Genomic DNA, 19,607 nt, shown 5'->3' on the forward strand with positions numbered 1-19,607 from the left:
TTTATTTGTTATTTACTGTTTAATTATGTCTTGCAGCTTTTAATGTTGATGTAAAGCACTTTGAATTACCTTGTGTTGAATGCTGTACAGATAAACGTGCCTTGCCTTGCCTTGCCTAGTAAAGGTTGCGTTCGTTCCTCTCCCAGTTTCTTTTCATTTCAGAGTGAAAGGCAAGAACTCATAAAGTTTGGCCCAAGTTATGCATCTGACAATCATCTTCAGGGTCAGGTCAAACATCTGGACTGAGGCAGACTTGTGTCCCTCTTTTTCTGGCTTTTACAGACAAAAATGTCCATTCATGATCACAAGCCAATCACGAGTGCAAAAAACTAGGCATCATTTCTTCCAGTCACACTGTCATGTTTCAGATTCTCTTTGTGTTTAAACTCAATTTTCCACCCAGCTTCCTCGTTCTGTGCGTGTCAGATCAGATGTGAAAAGCAGTGAAGGGTGAAACACCTCCCAGTCTCTGTCTGTACAGAAATGTGCATACCTCTCCAAACCAACTGGTTTATCAAGTTAATTCACTCTAAGACCATAATGAGAGCAGTTTCTTCGGCGACAAAGAGCTGCACTGATAAGCAGTCTGCTGCTGATTAGATTTCTTCTCTTAATAACTTAATCTCATTTGTCCCATGCTCGTTGTTTCCTTTTCACCTTTTTGCACGTGCGTGGGTTAGCTGATCATTCATAATTGTTGTGATTTATAAAAAGACAGTATTTTTAGGTTGATGTTTGGATTATTTTGATAACTTTTAGTTGAGGTATTTTAATTCAATGTCTTCTGCCGCTAAAACAAAAAGTCAAGTCGGCTGTTGTTAGGATAACAATACCGGAAGTTATCTTTTATTTCAAAGTTAAAGACAGAAAAGGACTCAATAATCTCTTAATTCACTTCGTTTTCGTAAATAATAATAGTAACCCCTAGTCCCAACAAGTGTTGTAAATTTAAAGTTATTTTTGTACAAATCTTAGTCACTTTTTAACATGTCATTTTTGCTGCTACATGAAGAAATAGTTAACCTGTTTTATTCATCTGCCTTAAACTGTTTAATATACGGTATATATATATGTTATATATTATATATATATATATATATATATATATATATATATATATATATATATATATATATATATATATATATATATATATATATATATATATATATATACATAGATATAGAGCAGATGCAGTTAATAGAGACAGTATAGTGTAAATAAGTATATTTATATAAATATTTATATGGGCAGGTGTGAACAAATATATAGAAATATTTAACTATGTGTACGTATGTATAGGTATGTGTGTGAGTATAATTACAGTATATAATAATAATAATAATAATAATAATAATAATAATAATAATAATAATAATAATAATAATAATAATAATAATAATAATACTGTTATTTAGCAGTTTGAGTACAGTGTGCGAGTATTTATAAATACGGGTTAAATGATTAGTGAATGGGGGTAGGATTAAATAAGTTTACACATCTTCCTACTCCTTTTTTGCACATGTAAATTAAGATATCAAGTGTTAAAGGATGAAATTCTTTGTTTTGTTGTTTTGTTTTCTTAAACTTCTCTTGAAGTGTTGTTTTTTACAAAAAAAAAATAAATCAAATTAAATCAAATAGTATCTTTTTGTCCTGGCACACTTTTTGGAATTAATCAACAAGGTTTGTTTTATTGAAAATGCATCTATAGAAGTAAACTAACAAGTAATTATTAATAAATTAAGGTTTACTACAACGTATGGCAATATTATGTAATATTTGCAGTGGTTTGGGTTGTTTTATTTTGAAAGTCTTCCGCGGTCGTGTTGTCTCTAACTTGCCGCTTCAACCTGCCCGCAGGACTGATTTGGAAGCAGCGGCTGGACTGATGCTGCTGTTCTCCGTCCACCCCCAAAAGAGCACAGCAGGCGTTTTAAACTTTATATTTCGTTTACGTTTTTTTCCCCCGACGTAGACCTGTGTCTTTCCTCCAGCTCTCCTCCACAGCATCATCCTGCCATGATGAGCATCATCCTGACCCGGCTGCAGCCCTGAACCTCCTCCAGCCCGGGTGGAGGTGAACATGTCTCATGGACCGCTCCATCCTCTCCACCAGCGCTCCAGTTCAGGGCATCCCAAACTCCCAATAACAGAGCCATGCCGAGGTTCAGCGTCAGATGGGTGGTCGCGGTGGTGCTGATAGTCTGCGTCGGGGGCGCCTTCCTCTTCTGCGAGTATCTCATATATTACCCGGCCATCCTGAAGTGCGGCTGGCCGGAGCCGCGCACCGCGGGGCGGCCGGCGGACGCAGCGCTGCGCGCCATGGTGCTGTCGGACACGCACCTCCTCGGAGCCGTGGGGGGGCACTGGTTCGACAAGCTCAGGAGGTAGTTGGTTTTTTTACATCCTTTTGGCAAGCACCCCCCCCTTCTACCCATCATTAAGGCCAACAAAAATAACAAATAAAGCCTGAATTATGGTTATCTGTCCTGACGCGCAGGGAATGGCAGATGGAGAGGGCTTTCCAGACCGCGCTGTGGCTGCTCAGGCCCGAAATAGTCTTTATTCTGGGGGACATCTTCGACGAGGGCAAGTGGAGCTCGCAAAAGGTAACAAATTGTCTGTATACACCAACAGTGCTCTAGGGGGGAACTGTGATGATGATGATGATGATGATGATGATGATGATGATGATGATGATGATGATGATGATGATGATGATGATGATGATGATGATGATGATGGATGAAACTACCGGAGTCAAATTCCTTGTTGGAAATTGTTCGAACCTGGCAAATAAAGCTGATTCTGATTCTGATTCTGATGATGATGATGATGATGATGATGATGATGATGATGATGATGATGATGATGATGATGATGCAAATGGGGGGATGAAAACTGGATGCTGACTAGAAGCTGGAACTGTCCAGTTCTCATCATCATAATCATCATCTCTCTCGTTTTGGGCCCAGATGCTGCAGGGTTTTATATTTTTGTGCAGCCTGCACGCTCCCAGAACACCTTGCTCCATCCTGCATGCTGCTCTTGGAAAACAAAATATGAATTCTGACAGGTGTATTACTGTCAAAGGGGGTCCATTAGATGAAGCAAGAAGAAGAGAGAGAGGGAAAGCAAGAGAGAGAGAAAAACAACCTCATTTAAAAAGCACACAGGTGCATTGCATGGGGTTTTTCCTCAATATTCTGTCTTCCTCCCACAGTCCAAAAACATGTGCATCAGGTTCCCTGGTGAGTCTGCCTGTAAGTGTGAGTGTGTGCAGTTGTTTGTATTTATGTGGTGTCCTGCCCAGGGGGGCTTTTGCTGGGAGAGAGCCGTGATAGGCTCCAGCAGATCCCTGTGACCCTGAATAGGAATAAGCCGCTATAAATGATGGATGGACGGATAATCTTTTAAGTTGCCCATCAGCTTCCTCTTTCATTTCCACATTTTGACCACCTCCTCTTCTGCACTTTTATTTATTCTTTTGTTCATACACTAATAAAAAAATGCTTAACCTTTGGTCTGCAGATAGCAAATATGGATTTATCAGAAAGGGATTTTTCTGAAAAATCGATTTCTGCGTTGGTTTATGTGTCATCTAAATGTGGAAACAAAGGAGCCTGAAGCTCCCAGAGCTTAATGTGGGCTGGAAATCTGTCAAGGAGCTTTTAACAGGCATTCATAAAAACAAAGAAAAACTTGAAACCCTCAAACACAAGAATAGGATGATATTTGGGATTTTGTAGGTGATTCATAGCTTGTTTCAAAGCTGCAACTTTTCAGAATAAGGTCATGTATTAAAAGAGAATCCATCTATGAAAAGTTTTTTCTTTTTTTATAAAGAAAGTGCCTTTTTTGTTTTGAACAGCTGTCAAACGCTCAAAATGTCATATTAAAATGATCATAATATCACATTTTTCCCTTTTCTTCGTAAAGCATAATAATTACTGATGAATTGTGACTGATACCAGTTTCAGCTGTGTGTTTTTGCTGGTTTCTCTGCAGCACTGGGAGGACGACGTGCGCCGCTTCCACAGGATGTTCAGGCACTCCACTGACACAGAACTGGTCGTACTGGTTGGAAATCACGACATCGGTTTCCATTATGAGTAAGAACAAGCTTCCCATCCTTTTCTTTTGTTTTACTCCTTTTCATTTAACTCCTTTTGTCCTCCAGGCCTGGTTGTTTGGCTTTTAGTTTCTAGTGAAGCTGTACAAAGTGGAGAGGAGCTAGAAACACCCCCGACTACCTGGGTGAAGTGGTTTCTGAGCGTCATTGTTGGCTGCCCTGGTTACAGAAGTATTTTCAGAAAGGCGTTAATGTGCCACCAGTAAAATGTCCGTGAAACCCGGCATCTCTGCAGAGCAGGCGAACAAAAGAGACAAGACGAGTTTGTCCACCTTACATTCATAGCCTTTAAGGAATATTGACGTGTGAGTCTGTCAGGAGTTTTGTTAGATAACGCCAGTACTGGGTGCAGCAAATGCACTCAGAGTTCACGTCATCACTGAAACCACAGGTTGCGCGCTCTATGATGTCGCTCAAAGGACAAAGAAGGAGGAATACTTCCAACAAATTCAATCAATAGACAACAAACGTCCTCACTGAAGCCAGAAACAGCGCGTTTCTTTAAAGTCTGCCTTTTATTTCTTATTTCATCTTCCACTAGCACACTAGAAATATACACACCAGAAATACACAGTTTGCCCACTCTCTCTTCCTTTTTTTTTATATATATATAGACAAAAGAAAGCACCTACATGGCGCACTTACATAAGGGCCTGTGGTATTGTTATATATGTCTTTGAAACTGCAGCCATGAATAATGTTTGCTCCTTTGAATTCCAAAGTCCAAAACTTTTCTTTTTTTTTTATTCAAATTTTTTCTTTTATTCACTGAATAAAAAAAAGTTTTCAGATAAAACTTTGATGAGATAGAATGATCTCACGGTGCGAGGTGGAACTGCTTAATCTTGGTTGAGACCTGGAGAACAGGCTGTATGATGTATGATCGGGCTGCAGATATGGATGTTATGTGCGACAACTTGAAATGTCTTCACGTAAACACATTTAAATTTGCTATACATCTATATGTTTAGGCTATGCTTTTCAGACATCAGATTCATATAATCAAAGGGTCAATAGATATGTAAGTGCAATGGCATTCAGTCAGTCAGCGAAGTGAAATTAAAGGCAAGTTAAGTGAATTTATATGCTTTTCTAACCCAGAATACATTGAAACCCCCCCCCCCCAAAAAAAACAAAAAAAAAAAACAATCCCAGGCAGAGGAAGACTTCTTTTTTGTAATGGGGTTTTGCTTTCTTGGGAGCACTAACTGGTGGGTGGGTGAAAGGAGGTTTCTGAATGTTTTGTTTCAAATATCAACAGACGTGGCATCGTCCAGAAATCACCTACCCTGCCTTTAACAGTTAAGTGCTTCATGATTGCAATAGTCTTAGAATCAAGAAACAGAACGAGTGTCAAAAATCAAGACTTTAACATCAGTAACATGACAGACAGTCCCAGGACCAAACACCTTCACCAAGGTGAGATCAGATACTTAAGAATTAACACGAATAATCAAGACTAGAAAAATCATGAAGTCATGAAGAACACATGATTTGGCAAAGAGCGAGAGAAAAAGGAAGTATATAAACACAGAGCAACTGGAACTGTAGGAACAAATGCAGTATGTGAGAAGTGGTTTACTTCCTCCAGGAACATGTCTAGCACACTAACCAGTCTACCTACAGTATATCCCATTATGCCGTGTGCCACTACAGTGAGAGCTGGTGGGAGTGATCTCGTAACCGGCTTCAGTTAGTGTTCCATAGGTGTTTTTACAGTAGCTTACTGCATCCTAACAACAACTGCCGGGACAGTATGCAGTACATCCTGTATACTCCATAAGCAGTGTGTAGTATTCAGTTTGGAAAACAGCGTGATGTTGGAGATAAAAAATGAACACTACAGAATTATCACATCCAAACATAAACTCACTACAATGTGCCCAAACTTTTGCAGACACAAACGTTTGGACCTACGCAGAAACATCTGAGAACAAAACTGAGTCTGTTTTAATGTGATAATCTCAAATGTTTCTTTTTTAAATTTTATTTATTTAATTTTCAAGATGCATCATTTATTATATATGTTTCAGTATGAAAATAACCCCCCCCCCCCCCAAAAAAAAAATGTAATTAATTACTCAATCAAAACAAATAGAAATAAAAATAAAAATTATCAGTAAAAAAAAAAAGGTAGCGTCCCCTTAACTTAAGTCATCATCATTTATTTAGAATTTATGAAAATGTAATCTCAGAGGGCACTGATTGGTGTCATTTTTGAGCCTTTGATGTGTATATTTTGGTTGATGTTGTAATGGATCATAATGTATGACAGATCTCTCACATTTACAGTCTCCTCTCCTTGTTTGTGAGCGTTGTTTTGTAGGACATTTTCTCTCTTAATTTCCCAGGAGACACAAAAGCAACGTGATGCATAAAAATCACCTAACATCTTAAAGTCTGATGTGTGTAATTGAGAGAATTGGGGATTGCGGAGACACGCAGGCAGCACATAGGTACTTTGATTCTCCCCGTGCAGCAGGAAGTGAGCTGGCGCTGCTCTCATTTAGCAGTGCACGACAAACGTGACAGACTGAGCAGCAGGTTTTCATGCCGTGTGACAGATGCGTCGTGTCTCCCTGCAGGATGGACTGGTTCAAGCTGCAGCGCTTTGAAAAGGTCTTCAACGCCTCCTCCACCAGGATCATTACCAAGAAGGGGGTAAAGTGAGTGACGTGAGGATCTGACATATACCGACACCTCCTGCACAGATGCAGGGAGAAAATGTGACTCTAATTTACTCCCATTCCTGATTGATTATGTCGTCCATTTAGAATTTTCCGTGAGTACGGTTAGGGTGATGACTAAAAAATTGAATATTAATGCTCAGTATAAAAAGCCTGAACACGGTTTTCATAGCGTTGCCTTTAAAGGTTTTTAATCCCTTGATTAAAACCTCAAAATGTGAGAACATAGCAATTATAATCATGTAGTGTAATTAATTAGTGAGAGCAGCTGCACTCAAACAGATGTTTTTTGCTGTGAACTTTACCCACAACTTTTTGCGGCGCTGCCACCCACAGAAGTCTGTACAGCAGCACTTTTCCTCCATGTCAGATTGTGTTCTGGGGACTGTTAATTTTCATAATAATGCAGAAACAATGCGCCATTGTGACAGAGGGGTCACTCACAGTCACAGTCTGCAGGGATTTTGCTGTGGATCTCTGCTCCTCTTGGCTTTAAAGCCTTGGCTCACTGTTCGGTTTCAGTTTTGCCTTTTGAATTTGCTCTCTTCACACATTTTCGGCTCTAAATCAGCAGTCAAAGTCAGGAGCTTTTGAACGCTGGAGCCCAGATATTTCCCTTTTGAGTTTTGTGAACACCAGAAACAGAATACCCCAGAAGTACTGGGTGTGAATCTCTTACTGTTGCACATAAGTGACCAGAATGTAGTCGTAGTTCTGTAAGGATCAATACGATTTCTTCCTGGGATGATGCATTTTCCTGCAGCCCGGGTGCTGCTTCATCGAGTCTGACCAAGACTCTCCTCTTTGCAGCTTCCTGCTGGTTAACAGCGTCGCGCTGCACGGCGACGGATGTCCCATCTGCCAGTCGGTGGAAAAGGAGCTGATGAAACTCTCCAGGGACATCAAATGTTCTATTCAGGTAGGACGACATCTCTGCAAGTCACCTTGTAAATAATGACCATTCTGCACATCTAATTTTTTTTTTTCATTTCATTTCATTTTTATTTATTCCGTATCATGGAAATAGTTCAAATACATATTCCATTCCATGATCGAAAAGGGGCAAGAAGAAGAAAGCCTTATATAACAAGCCCCTTTCTCAAAAAAAAATAAAACAATTCATATGAAGATGGTCTGTCCGTCTGTTCAACAGTCACTACTTATATAATACCAAAAAAAAGAAATAATGAAAAAACAAAACAAAAAAATAAGAAAACATACATAATAACTCACCAACAATACAAAAACAAAAAACAACAAAGATATTTTACCCGTTAAATTCATATTGTCTGATTGTGTTGTCTTTATACAATTTCTTGAACTGGTGAATATTTTTACAATCCTTTAAATCAGTTGTTAAGGAGTTCCATAATTTTACACCACATACTGAAATACACATTTGTTTTAAAGTAGTTCGTGCAAACGGATGTTTAAGATCAAATTTCCTCCTATGGTCCTTATCTTCTGAACTAAACACAAAAAAACGTTAGGCACAGGCAATATTCTGCTTTTTGCCTTGAACATAACTAATAAAGTCTGTAACTCAACAATATCTTTAAATTTAATTAATCCTGCATTGATAAAAAATCCATTGGTGAGTTCTCTTGCCTCCTTTTTATGTATGATCCGTACTGCTCTCTTCTGTAAAATAAACAAAGGCTTGATATTTGTTGTGTATGTATTCCCCCAAACTTCGACACAATAACTAAAATAAGGCAAAATAAGTGAGCAATACAAAATTCGCATTGTTTTATAATCTAATACATGTTTCACATCCAGGAGGTAAAGAAAGTTGATTGCATTCAGGATGTGTAAAACGTCAGCTGATTAACTTTTGACATCTCCTTCTGAACCTGCAGTCCAGCAGCGAAGAGATGGAGAGCTGCGAAGGCTCGCAGGCCTATCCTCCCACGGCCCCCATCATGTTACAGGTAATCTGGATGCTTCCTGTCTGCATGCACTCTCTTTCTGAATTTCTGCTTCAAGCAGCCGAGAAATAGCTGTCCTTTGTTCCAAAACCTTGCTAAAAGAATGTCCTCCCTGGTGTTACTGATGTCCCAGCACTGCAGCCATAAAAGATGGCCTCCAAAACCACACCACTGATTTGGGGCGAGCTTCAGCTTAAGTTAATATGAAGCTTTGGCAGCGTGAGCTTTAATCTTTTAAGCACAATATTCTCTTCTTTGTTTTCCTCCGGAGAGCATCTCCTTGAAGTAATCCACTTGGTTTAATTCAGACTCACTAAGCTTGACCTCAGAAGCGGCCACAGTGAGTCTGTCCCTCGTTTCTCACTTCAGCAGTTTCAGGACGAACAGGACGAGCAGCAGCGAGTGGATACGCTGCAAACTTTCTGTGTGATCCCTTATTAGTTAATTCAATCAGGGACAAGTCCACAACTGTCAAGGCCAAGCACAACAACCTTTGGCTCTTTGGTTACTTGGAAAACTTCTCAAAAGACCTCTGAGAAACATTAAGTTCTTGAGCGAAAATCCCCTTGAAAATCGATCCATCTGTTTTCTCCACCCGCTTCATCCCGTCCAGGACCGTGGGTGGTCTGAGTCTGTCCCAGCCGCCATGCAGCGAGAGGCGGGCTGCACCTCTGACCGCTGCTGCTCCGTCTTCTAAATAGGACAGCATTTATATTAGATTTATCTTTTCTTAACATGAGTCAGTTTTTTTCAAATTTTCATTAACATGCCACATCATCCTCAGCAGATATCAAAGTCTTCAAAAAAATGCTCTTTGATGGATGTGTTTGCACTTGTGTATAATTCATCTGGTATCTCAATACTCGTTCAGGTTCATCATTTATTTTTCTTTGTGTTTGTTTTGCTTCCTTCTTCTTCCTTAGTTCCTCAGTGGTTTCAGCAGCTACTGGTTATCCGGTTTTATCTGACTGATTTTAAGGAATCTTGTTTCCCTCTGCAGCTTTCTAGTCCACCGGTTTGCCCTTGTTCTGTCGTCCCGTGACCTCGTCCATGGGAATTCTTTCACTGCTTTTTGTACCCGAGCTTAATTATGCCTGCTGCATTTTGCTAGAAGTGTGAATTATCTTTTGTGAATGATTTTTTGCCTCCCTCCTGTGATTTTTGTGGATTCCTGGCCCTTCTGTTTGCACATACAGTACCTGCTTCAACGACAGCTCACTTTTTTCCTTCAAAAATGCAAACGATGAGGAAGTTATTTCAAATCCTCGTCCTTGGAGGATCAAAAGGTTGCACGTACATACAGGAACAAACTATCAAGTAAATCTAAATGAGGAAAAAGAAAACAACACAGTTTTGAGCTGTTTTTATTCCAGTGAAAGAACCGGGGGCATCTTAAACCAGAAAGTGTCCTTTTGGGGTTAAAAACTTTACAGTTAATATGATGAATTTAACACATATTAGTCTGCATATCTGTGACAAGTGCAAAGCTCGTTTTCTTTTTCAGCTTTGTTGACATTTGTGTGCAAAGATGAGGTGTTTTCACCCCTCAAATGAGATGACAAAATCCTTTTAGCACTTCTAAAAATGCGTGAACCAGGAATATAAAAAGACCTCTTTCAAATAATTATTTTTGTCTCGCCTGATCAAAGCGGGGAGGCAAAGAGCCACTGCTCTGGTCTGTTTGAGAAACATAACAAGGTGGGTGAATGAAAATCAATCTAGGATTGCGGGTCTTCGCTACAAAGCTGACAGGAACAGGAAGGAAATATCTGACGGCTTACTCGCCACTCACCGCATCATTAACCTCTAAATTTTGATTTCCGGAGAATTGATTTGTTTTCACGCAAAATGTGGTTAACACTTGGTTGTTTTTACAGGAAATACTCCCATTTTAGGAAAGCATTTCCTGTAAAAACAATGGGATTGGCGTATTTTTCTTTAATTAAACCTACAAAAATGACAGTCCCAGCATGTTTTATTAACGTTAAACATGATAATATTCAGTAAAGGTTTAGTTTCTTCACTCTATAGCTGCCAAATAAACTTTCACTCACTTTTTCAAATGCTGCAGGACTTTCACAGCACTTCCATCCGTTGGATTCACACCCTCACCCAACTAGTTCACCCAGTGCTGGTTGAGCCTTTCAGCTCCAGTTAAATCTCTTTTTTTGTTCTTTGGGGCATACCAGAGGTTTTTCTTTTTTTAAATCTTCTGTCAGTGATGACATTCCTGCATGGATTCAGTTTACACCAATCTGCAATCAGCAGTTTGCCAGAGCTGCAGAGGGATACAAAGGGTAGTGCAAAAAAAAAAAAAAATTTATACGAGAAAACTTTTGAGACAAAAAAATAAACTGATTTTCATCAATCATCTGTGAGGATGCAGATGTTCTGCTCGGCCTTTTAAGCCCCATCTACTATTTCATCATCTAAATATATTTCATGTAACGATTTGAAACAATGATATACAACAGTTTACATCCTTAAGAAGCTTAATTTGTGGGATGTCAATGTTTTTCCTGATATAAATGACAATGACTGATGAGTAAATTGAACATATTTTGTTCTAAAGCATGAAAGATTGGTGTTCCGGTTCAATATTTAGGCCTTTTACTGAGATCCGTGCATGCTGGTTCTGTTAATGACCAAAAAATACAAATGAAACTAAACACAAAGGTTAGTAGTGGATTGTTAAGCATGACTGTCCGCTGTGCTGCACAGCATTATCCTCTGTACAGAGTGAGTGACGCCAGCTGCACGGGTCAGGACGCCGCTCCGCCTGAAGAGCGACACCTGCTGTTCAGAGAGAAGTACGACGTGCTGTCTAAGGAGGCCTCCCAGCGGGTGAGTGCTCTGCAGTCTCTTTGCCCTTTCTTTTTTCTTCCCATCATCCCACACCGCGTGGATCCTTTGTCACGCGCTTTCATCCAATGAAACAAATCTCAGCAGTCCGGAAATACCGGCGTATAGAAATGTCAGACGCCGATGATGAAACCAGCCACGTAAGAGAGCAGAGAGCACCTTCCTGACGTGGATGTGGCTTTCTCTCCCCAGCTGCTGCAGTGGTTTAAGCCTCGACTCATCCTGAGCGGACACACCCACAGCGGATGCGAAGTTCTCCATGACAACAAGTACCCAGAAATCAGCGTGCCGTCCTTCAGTTGGAGGAACAGAAACAACCCCAGCTTCATCCTGGTGAGTGAAAACACGAGCTTCAGAGACGGTTGTTAGGAGACAGGTGATGGAGGAGAAAACTGAGATGACGCATCACCGATGGGAAGTTTTAGAGCCTATAGATATAGATATATATAGATCCCGTAGATATTTGTTTCTCCCTGATATCTTCATTTTTCACCAACATCTTCCTAACTGAAGCTAAAGTGCTTCTGCAGGTTTCTATGAATATTCATTAGACCTGATTGCATCATCACCAAACAAGAAGAATCATGATTTTTTAAAACCATGTCATGCTCCTTTTACTCACCCACATTCTGCACATTTTTCCCTTTTTCATTTCACATCAGGCCGTTTTTATCTCCGGGACATAGTGGACAAAACCAGCAGTCTTTTTCAGCTTGAGAGCGCCCACCCCTCCTCTGCGAGATGAGTAGATCTTGCAGCCAAATCTGAGAGTAAATTGGCATTTTGTGTGTTCAGATCTTAGTCCGACACTTTGGTTCACAGTTGCTCTTCTAGAGTTGCTGTCTGTGCATCAGCGGCCTGCAACTTTCAGTGAAAAAGCTAAAAAGCCCTCCCTGCTCTGCATCAAGCAGCAGACCGCCGTATCCACTTCAGCATGAGAACCATTTAGGAGCTGATGATCATGAAGTTGTGCTGAACAGTTAAAGGTAGGGTAAGGGATTTCTTGATGACGTCACATTAGTTGATTTTTGAAACAAAACATCAACAAAAACATGGGCTGCATCTGAAATTCCATACTTCCACCCTAATGAGTATGCAAAAACAGTATGTGAGATTTTTTAGTGCGTCCGAAACATTAGTACGTACTCAATAGTATGCGCTATCCATACTAATTCCGGAGAAATGTATTAGTGTGGATTGATGGACACTAGCTAAGCAGAAACTTCCCACAATGCAATGCAGCGGTATTTGGTTGCTAAGTGATACCAGAGAAGTTTTATAAACGAGACCCCCCACTACGGTTGTGTTTCCTGTATCTGTGTCACGTGGGTTTCCCCACTCCCCCGCCCCTTTAGGAGACAGGAAGCAGGTCCTGAGTCTATTGAGTCCTATGGGAAAAGTGAACGTGAGCACAGATTATTACCAATTCCTTCGCCCCATAGTAACCTAAGTAAATATGGGACCCATTTTTCAAAAGCCACATACTTTCTGAACAGTCTGACACCAAAATGGCAATATTCAGACTGACAGATTAGGAGAAAACTAACTTTGTTTGAGACATGTCTCTGTCTGAGCAATGCACTCTCGCAAGATTTGGCTCTCATAGCTCTCCTCTCTGGTGGTGCTGATTCAGAGATCGTCGGTCACTGCAGAACTGCCAACGTTGTTTTCCCATCGGATAAACTTTAAAACTAAAATAAAACTTGCTTCTTTGCTTAATAATACTGTTATTGTTATTATTGAAGTATTTTTGGAAGGAAAAAAGAATATTAGACTGATCCGATGATTAATATCAGGTTGATATCAGACATTAAAGTAGCAGATAAAAAAAACGAGCGGCAAAATAAGGCGAAGATATTTAAGTTGTACTGTATCTCATTCACAACACTTCCAAAACGATGTGGGGCGACCACGCCAACTTAGGAGACAGGAAGTGGATACCATTTCATACCATTGGCAGAAACGGTAATGCGTTATCTTCTGTATAGAGTATCTTTGGTGATACGTACTGTATATGTCATAAGTATAATATTAAGTATAATATTATTATTGTATAATATTAATATTATAATATTAATATATAATAATATTATATAATGTCATCTTGTTTCGGCCAGGATAAACAGGAAAGAGCGGAGCGGAGCTGCTACCGCTGCTGTGACACGTCACTTCCTCCCAACGGCAGGAAGTGACGTGTGCGCTCTGAGTAGTACGTCCGAATTAATGCACACTACTGATATTTACTCAAAAGTGTGCCGAACTTAAGTATACTTTTTAGTATATACTGTTTAGTATGGCATTTCGGACGCACCGATGGAGTGCTACCTCCTCCCTCCACGTTCCTCCACTCTGAGAAAACATCCCAGCATGACCTCTCACACCTCCATACCCTCCCCCATTTTATGTGCACAAGTACCGACCCCTCGCCCTGTTAGCGACTCGTTGGAGCAGCGTTTGTGATGGTTTCAGGGGACACAATCTGCTTCCAGTTTCCAGAGCCAGAGCTGTGTATGAAGACCTGGAGGGTATTCCAGAAAGGAGGTTGAACAAACCCTGAACTTGATGCTTTCTGAATCCGTCAACTAAACCTGAGCTGTCGGTTCCACCACATTAGTTCAATGGGAAGCTGTGTAAACTGTAAATAAAAGCAGTGATTTGCAGATCTCATTAACTGTTATTTTATTCCCAACAGAATACAAACAACTTGTCAGATGAACTTGTAAGTGAGGCATTTTGCCGTTTCGTGGAAAATATTGACTCATTTTGACTGTGATGGCAGCAACACATCTAAAAAAAGCTGGGACAGGGTGATGTTGCGTGGCATCCTCTCTGCTTTTAACAGCTGTCTGTTAACATCTGGGAAGAGAGGAGACCAATTACTGCAGTTTCAGGAGAGGAACGTTGTCCCACTTTTGTCTGACGCTTGATTCTAACTGTTCAACAGTCCCGGACCTTCATCCTCAGATGTTTTGTCTCATTCTGTGCCAAATATTAGATTAGATTAGATTAGATTCAACTTTATTGTCATTGCACATGTCAAAAGTACAGGGCAACGGAATGCAGTTAGCATCTAACCAGAAGTGCTTATGCAGTTAAATAAACATATACACATATATACAGGACTGTCTCAGAAAATTAGAATATTGTGATAAAGTCCTTTATTTTCTCTAATGCAAAAATGTCATACATTCTGGATTCATTACAAATCAACTGAAATATTGCAAGCCTTTTATTATTTTAATATTGCTGATCATGGCTTACAGCTTAAGAAAACTCAAATATCCTATCTCAAAAAATTTGAATATTCTGGGAATCTTAATCTTAAACTGTAAACCATAATCAGCAATATTAAAATAATTTCAGTTGATTTGTAATGAATCCAGAATGTATGACATTTTTGTTTTTTTAATTGCATTACAGAAAATAAAGGACTTTATCACAATATTCTAATTTTCTGAGACAGTCCTGTATATAAATATGTATGTACATAGTGCAGATTAATAAATAACTGTTGTTATAAGGTGCAGGTCAGATATGAATGAATGATAATATATATTATGAACAGATGAGATGTGATTATGCGATTTACACAGATTTGAGTTTACATGAGTGTGGAGGTATCTACAGTAGTGCGAGGAGGTAGTTAAAAGGTAAAAAGGCAATATTTTCTATTGGTGAAAGGTGAACTGCAGTTCAGCACCCAGGCTCTTCTCCTGTGAAGCCAGGCTGGTGTGATGGATGTAATATGTAATATGTTAGCATTGTCTTGCTGAAATATGCAAGGTCTTCCCTAAGAGAGGCATTGGGTGCGTCCCAATACTCCCCCTCGCCCTCCTTTTCTTCCCTAACCCTAACTTTTGCGCGTTCCCGTGAAGGTAGTGGTGTCCCAATTCCTCTTTTCACCTAGGGGGAGGGGGCATAACGAGGGCTAGGGGCTGAGAATAGCCCCTTCAAATCGAGGGATTTCAGATGCTGACTTGGCGAGCGAGGGGGTATGAAAAAAAGAGGCTCTGCGTCGATTTGACTCGCCGACCGAAGGCAAACAGGCAGACTGGTCTCAGAGAAATAGAGAGAAATAATCCTGTGACTCGTCAGATTTGTTTTGGATGTTTCTGATATAATAGTCTTCAGAAACCACAAAGTAATCCAGCTGTTATCTGGGTAATTTACACACTTTCAGATAAAGTTGCGGAAGATCACGCCAGAATAAAGGTATTTATGGTTCCGCGTTACACCAACGCAGATCCTACGGCGGAGGTTACGCAACCTCCGCCGTAGGCTCTGCGTCGATTTAACGCGGACCCAAACTCCGGACCCGGCAGACAGAAATCTCTTAACAGGCGTAGCTACAACTGTTAGATTTCATCTATTAAACCAACATCTTCCTAAATGATTTATTTCAGCCGGCGTGATTCTCAACAGAGCTGCGTCCCGGGAGAGAGTGTCTCTCCCGGGGCTGACGGAGCAGCCTGACCCGGCGGAGACGTCTGTTCTCGGGCTGTGAGCTGAGGCTGCTCCCCGGGGGCGGCGGCTCTTCTCATCTCCGAAAACATCGGGTCAAATTTCTTAACAGGCGTTATTTGGATAAACTGAGCCCCGGTTGGGGATCTTAAGGTTACCATTATACCTGAAAAAATATTAAAACTTAATAAAGTGCCATATTAACAGCGCTACAGCTGAAATTAAAACAGCTTTTGGCTCTCAGCTTCCTGATCAGGTTAGGGATGAAAACGAGGGGTAGGGGGAGAAATGGGACAGGCACCTGGGCCAAGTGCCCTAGATCTCAAGTGCCCTAAAATCTCCCCCTTCTTTTTTAGGGCTTAGGGAAGAAAAGAAGTGCGAGTGGAGAAAAGAAGGGCGAGTGAAGGAGAATTGGGATTGGGCCATTGTCTGGATGGGAGCAGATCTCCTATAACCTCTATGCTAATACTTTTCAGCATTTAGCAATCATTTCCAGATGTGTAAGCTGTCCCTGCCATAGGCATTAATGCAGCTCCATGTCAGGGTTTGACACTTCCCCCCCAGTCTTTGAGTTTCTGTTTTGCCCCGCCTGTGTCCCATCTGCCCTGATTGTCTGCACCTGTGTCTCGTCGTGTCTCGTTATCCCGAGTATATCTGGTCTTGTCATTCCCTTGTTCCCGGTCGGTCCGTACTGTGCTTCCTTCCATGGTTCCTGTTGTTGCTCCAGGTTTTGATCCCTTTTCCTGTTAGTTTTTATCCTGCCAAGCAGCACTTTTGGTTTTTGCCTCTTGCCTCCTTTTTTGGAAATAAATCCTTGTTTTTTGAGAACTCCTGCCTCCGGCCTCCCTCTCTCTCCTGCATCTGGGTCCTCACCACACCAGCCTGACAAAGGCTTGACACTCCATATCATCAGAGATGCAGGCTATTGAACTAACCACTGATAAAAAGCTGGTGGTTCCCTGTGGTTCACCTGTGACTTCTGCTTTGTGCGATAGAGCTGTAAGCCACGGTTGTGGATTTCCCTGTGAACTGTGTTCACAGACGGTGACCTCTTGAAGTGTTTCTGATCCCATGCAGTGATTTCCAGGAGAGGTTCATGTCCCTTTTCAGTGTAGAAGGAACAAAAATCACCAGCAGTTCTGACCTTCAGCCTTGCACGGAGCCTTCCTCATGATTCTCTAAATCTTATACAATGATATACATCCATCCATCCATTATCTATACCCGCTTTATCCTCTGCAGGGTCTCGGGGGTCTGCTGGAGCCTATCCCAGCTAATTTCAGGCAAAAGGCAGGGGTTCACCCTGGAAAGGTCGCCAGTCCATCGCAGGGCCACATAGACACAACCAGACATACTCACACCCACGGGCAATTTAGAATCACCAGTTAACCTACTATGCATGTTTTTGGACTGTGGGAGGAAACCGGAGTACCCGGAGGGAACCCACGCAAACACGGGGAGAACATGCAAACTCCACACAGAAAGACCCTGGCCTTAGTCGAACCGGGGACCTTCTTGCTGTGAGGCAACAGTGCTAACCACCAAGCCACCGTGTTGCCCCACAATGATATACAGTTATTGATTAACTGTTTTTAGGGCAGTCAATGAAATACTTTTCATTTTGAAATATCAACTCTGAAAGGTTATTTTTTTGTAACTTTTTTTCATACTACATCTGTGTATTCAAGTGACCAAATTTGGTTATTTGACTAGTACAAATCTTAAAATATGAACGTTTTGAAAATTGTTCACATTTGTAATGTTTGGACGCCCCCTGGTGGCCAAAGTTGGAAACACCTGCATCACCTCCATCTCTCCCGTTTCTCCTTCCCACTCTCCTCCCTCCCTCTCCTTCAACCCAGGCGTCGGTGTCTGCCGCCAGTTACAGTCTGTCCAAGTGTTTCCTGCCGGAGGAGAGCACGGTGATCGGCGTGTACTGCTCGGCCGGCGCCTGCCTGCTGCTGCTGGTCCTGGGCCACTGCCTGTGGATGAAGGGCCTGCTGCAGTGCCTCAGCCTCTGCCTGCTGGGGAAGCACAAGTCTCTGTGAACTACGTTACCCACAGTGCACCGCTGCGTGTCCAGCTTCACTCTGCAAAGGTTTATTGCCAAAAATCTGTTGATCTGTCCCATCTGTCGTTTTTCTATATCCCCTTCATCATGTTTGAGGGCCACAGGGGTCTGGATTCTGTTCCAGCTGTCCTCGGGCGGGATGCATCTGGTCTGCTCACCCAGCCTCCATTTGTTTGTCTTAATGTATCATTACACTTTGAAGGCCATGAATATTTATTTTTAAATGTGATTACACTGTGAAGATCATGAGTATTTATTTTAAATGTTTTTTAAGTCCATCGGTGACGACTGGTGATGATGATGATGGTGTGATGTGAGCGAAATTGCTACAAACCATCTGTTTTAAATTCCTTTTCTGTTCCTAACTTTTGGAAAATGAAGCAGCTGGACTGTGACCGTCTTTAGGTTTTAGAAAGCACACAAACGTGGCATTAAGAAAGACAAATCAAAGAAGTTAATCTGTAAATAACTTTGAATATCAGTCTGGTTTAAGGTGGTGAGTTATATCTATTTTCGTACGTTTGTCTCTCACTCTGATGCTACCTGTGAGCCATAAGCACTACGACCATTTCACTCTGAGCCCTGGTCATGTCGTTGATGTCAAGATTGTTCATTAAGAGAAAAGTATTTATCTCTGGTTTTCTGTGCCACATGTTTTTGAAGGTTTCTTGCCAAAATTGTTGAAAGGTTTCTGATGAAATGTAAATAATAAAGAGTTTTCTGCTGGTTAAATACGAGCTGGTGTAACTCAGTCAACCAAAACCACAACAACACTGCATACAAATATTTCAAAAAGACTTGATATGAATCAAAAAAAAAAAAAAAAAAGTCAATATGAAAACAAAAGTATCGCACACCAAGGATAATACTGAAGTACTGACCGTTGGAAACCAAAGAAAAGAAAACGCAGGAATGTTTTCACACTCCAGCGTCAAATTAATTTATTAATCAGATCAGGCCTTCCTGACGAGCCCTGGCGTTCAGCATGAGGCCTGAAACTTGATCAGATAATCAGAATAAACTGAAATACATACGTAGCTGGAGTGTGTAACATTTTTGAGGTTTTTATAATGTGACAGCGCCTTTATTCTGCTCAGTAACTTGCAGGTTCAGGAAACCTAGAGTCGGATGTGACTTTAAACCTTGTGCAAACTGAAAATATCTCACATCTGAGGAATCTAACATGGCAATCAGCAAATCCTCACATTACAAGAAGCTTAGAGGAGAATTATTTGGGTGTGTAAATTGTCATCAGCATTGAAACACTTCAGATCTGTTTGAGTTTTTACTCAAATACTTAATTAACTCAAATTTCTAAAATAAATCACTCTATAATCATCCAGAATTATTTTCCCAACTTTTTTTTCTCTGAAATATGGACATAATTAGATGCAAAGAATACATCTAATTGCAGAAATAATTACTAAAATCTCTGTATTACGAGTTATAATTACTCAATTACA

General features: G+C 40.8%; 1 protein-coding gene across 1 annotated transcript; it reads left to right on the plus strand.

Annotated features, from left to right (window-relative positions):
* Positions 1–1,858: 1,858 nt before the first annotated feature.
* Positions 1,859–18,876, plus strand: mppe1 (metallophosphoesterase 1). Its single transcript, XM_061731783.1, has 9 exons — positions 1,859–2,390; positions 2,504–2,612; positions 4,012–4,115; positions 6,721–6,801; positions 7,633–7,741; positions 8,682–8,753; positions 11,472–11,594; positions 11,805–11,945; positions 17,936–18,876. Exons 1-9 carry the CDS (start codon positions 2,161–2,163, stop codon positions 18,119–18,121), a joined length of 1,155 nt encoding a protein of 384 aa, XP_061587767.1. The 5' UTR covers positions 1,859–2,160; the 3' UTR covers positions 18,122–18,876.
* Positions 18,877–19,607: the final 731 nt, after the last annotated feature.

Source organism: Cololabis saira, chromosome 10, assembly GCF_033807715.1.
Source record: "Cololabis saira isolate AMF1-May2022 chromosome 10, fColSai1.1, whole genome shotgun sequence".
Lineage (NCBI taxonomy): Eukaryota > Metazoa > Chordata > Actinopteri > Beloniformes > Belonidae > Cololabis > Cololabis saira.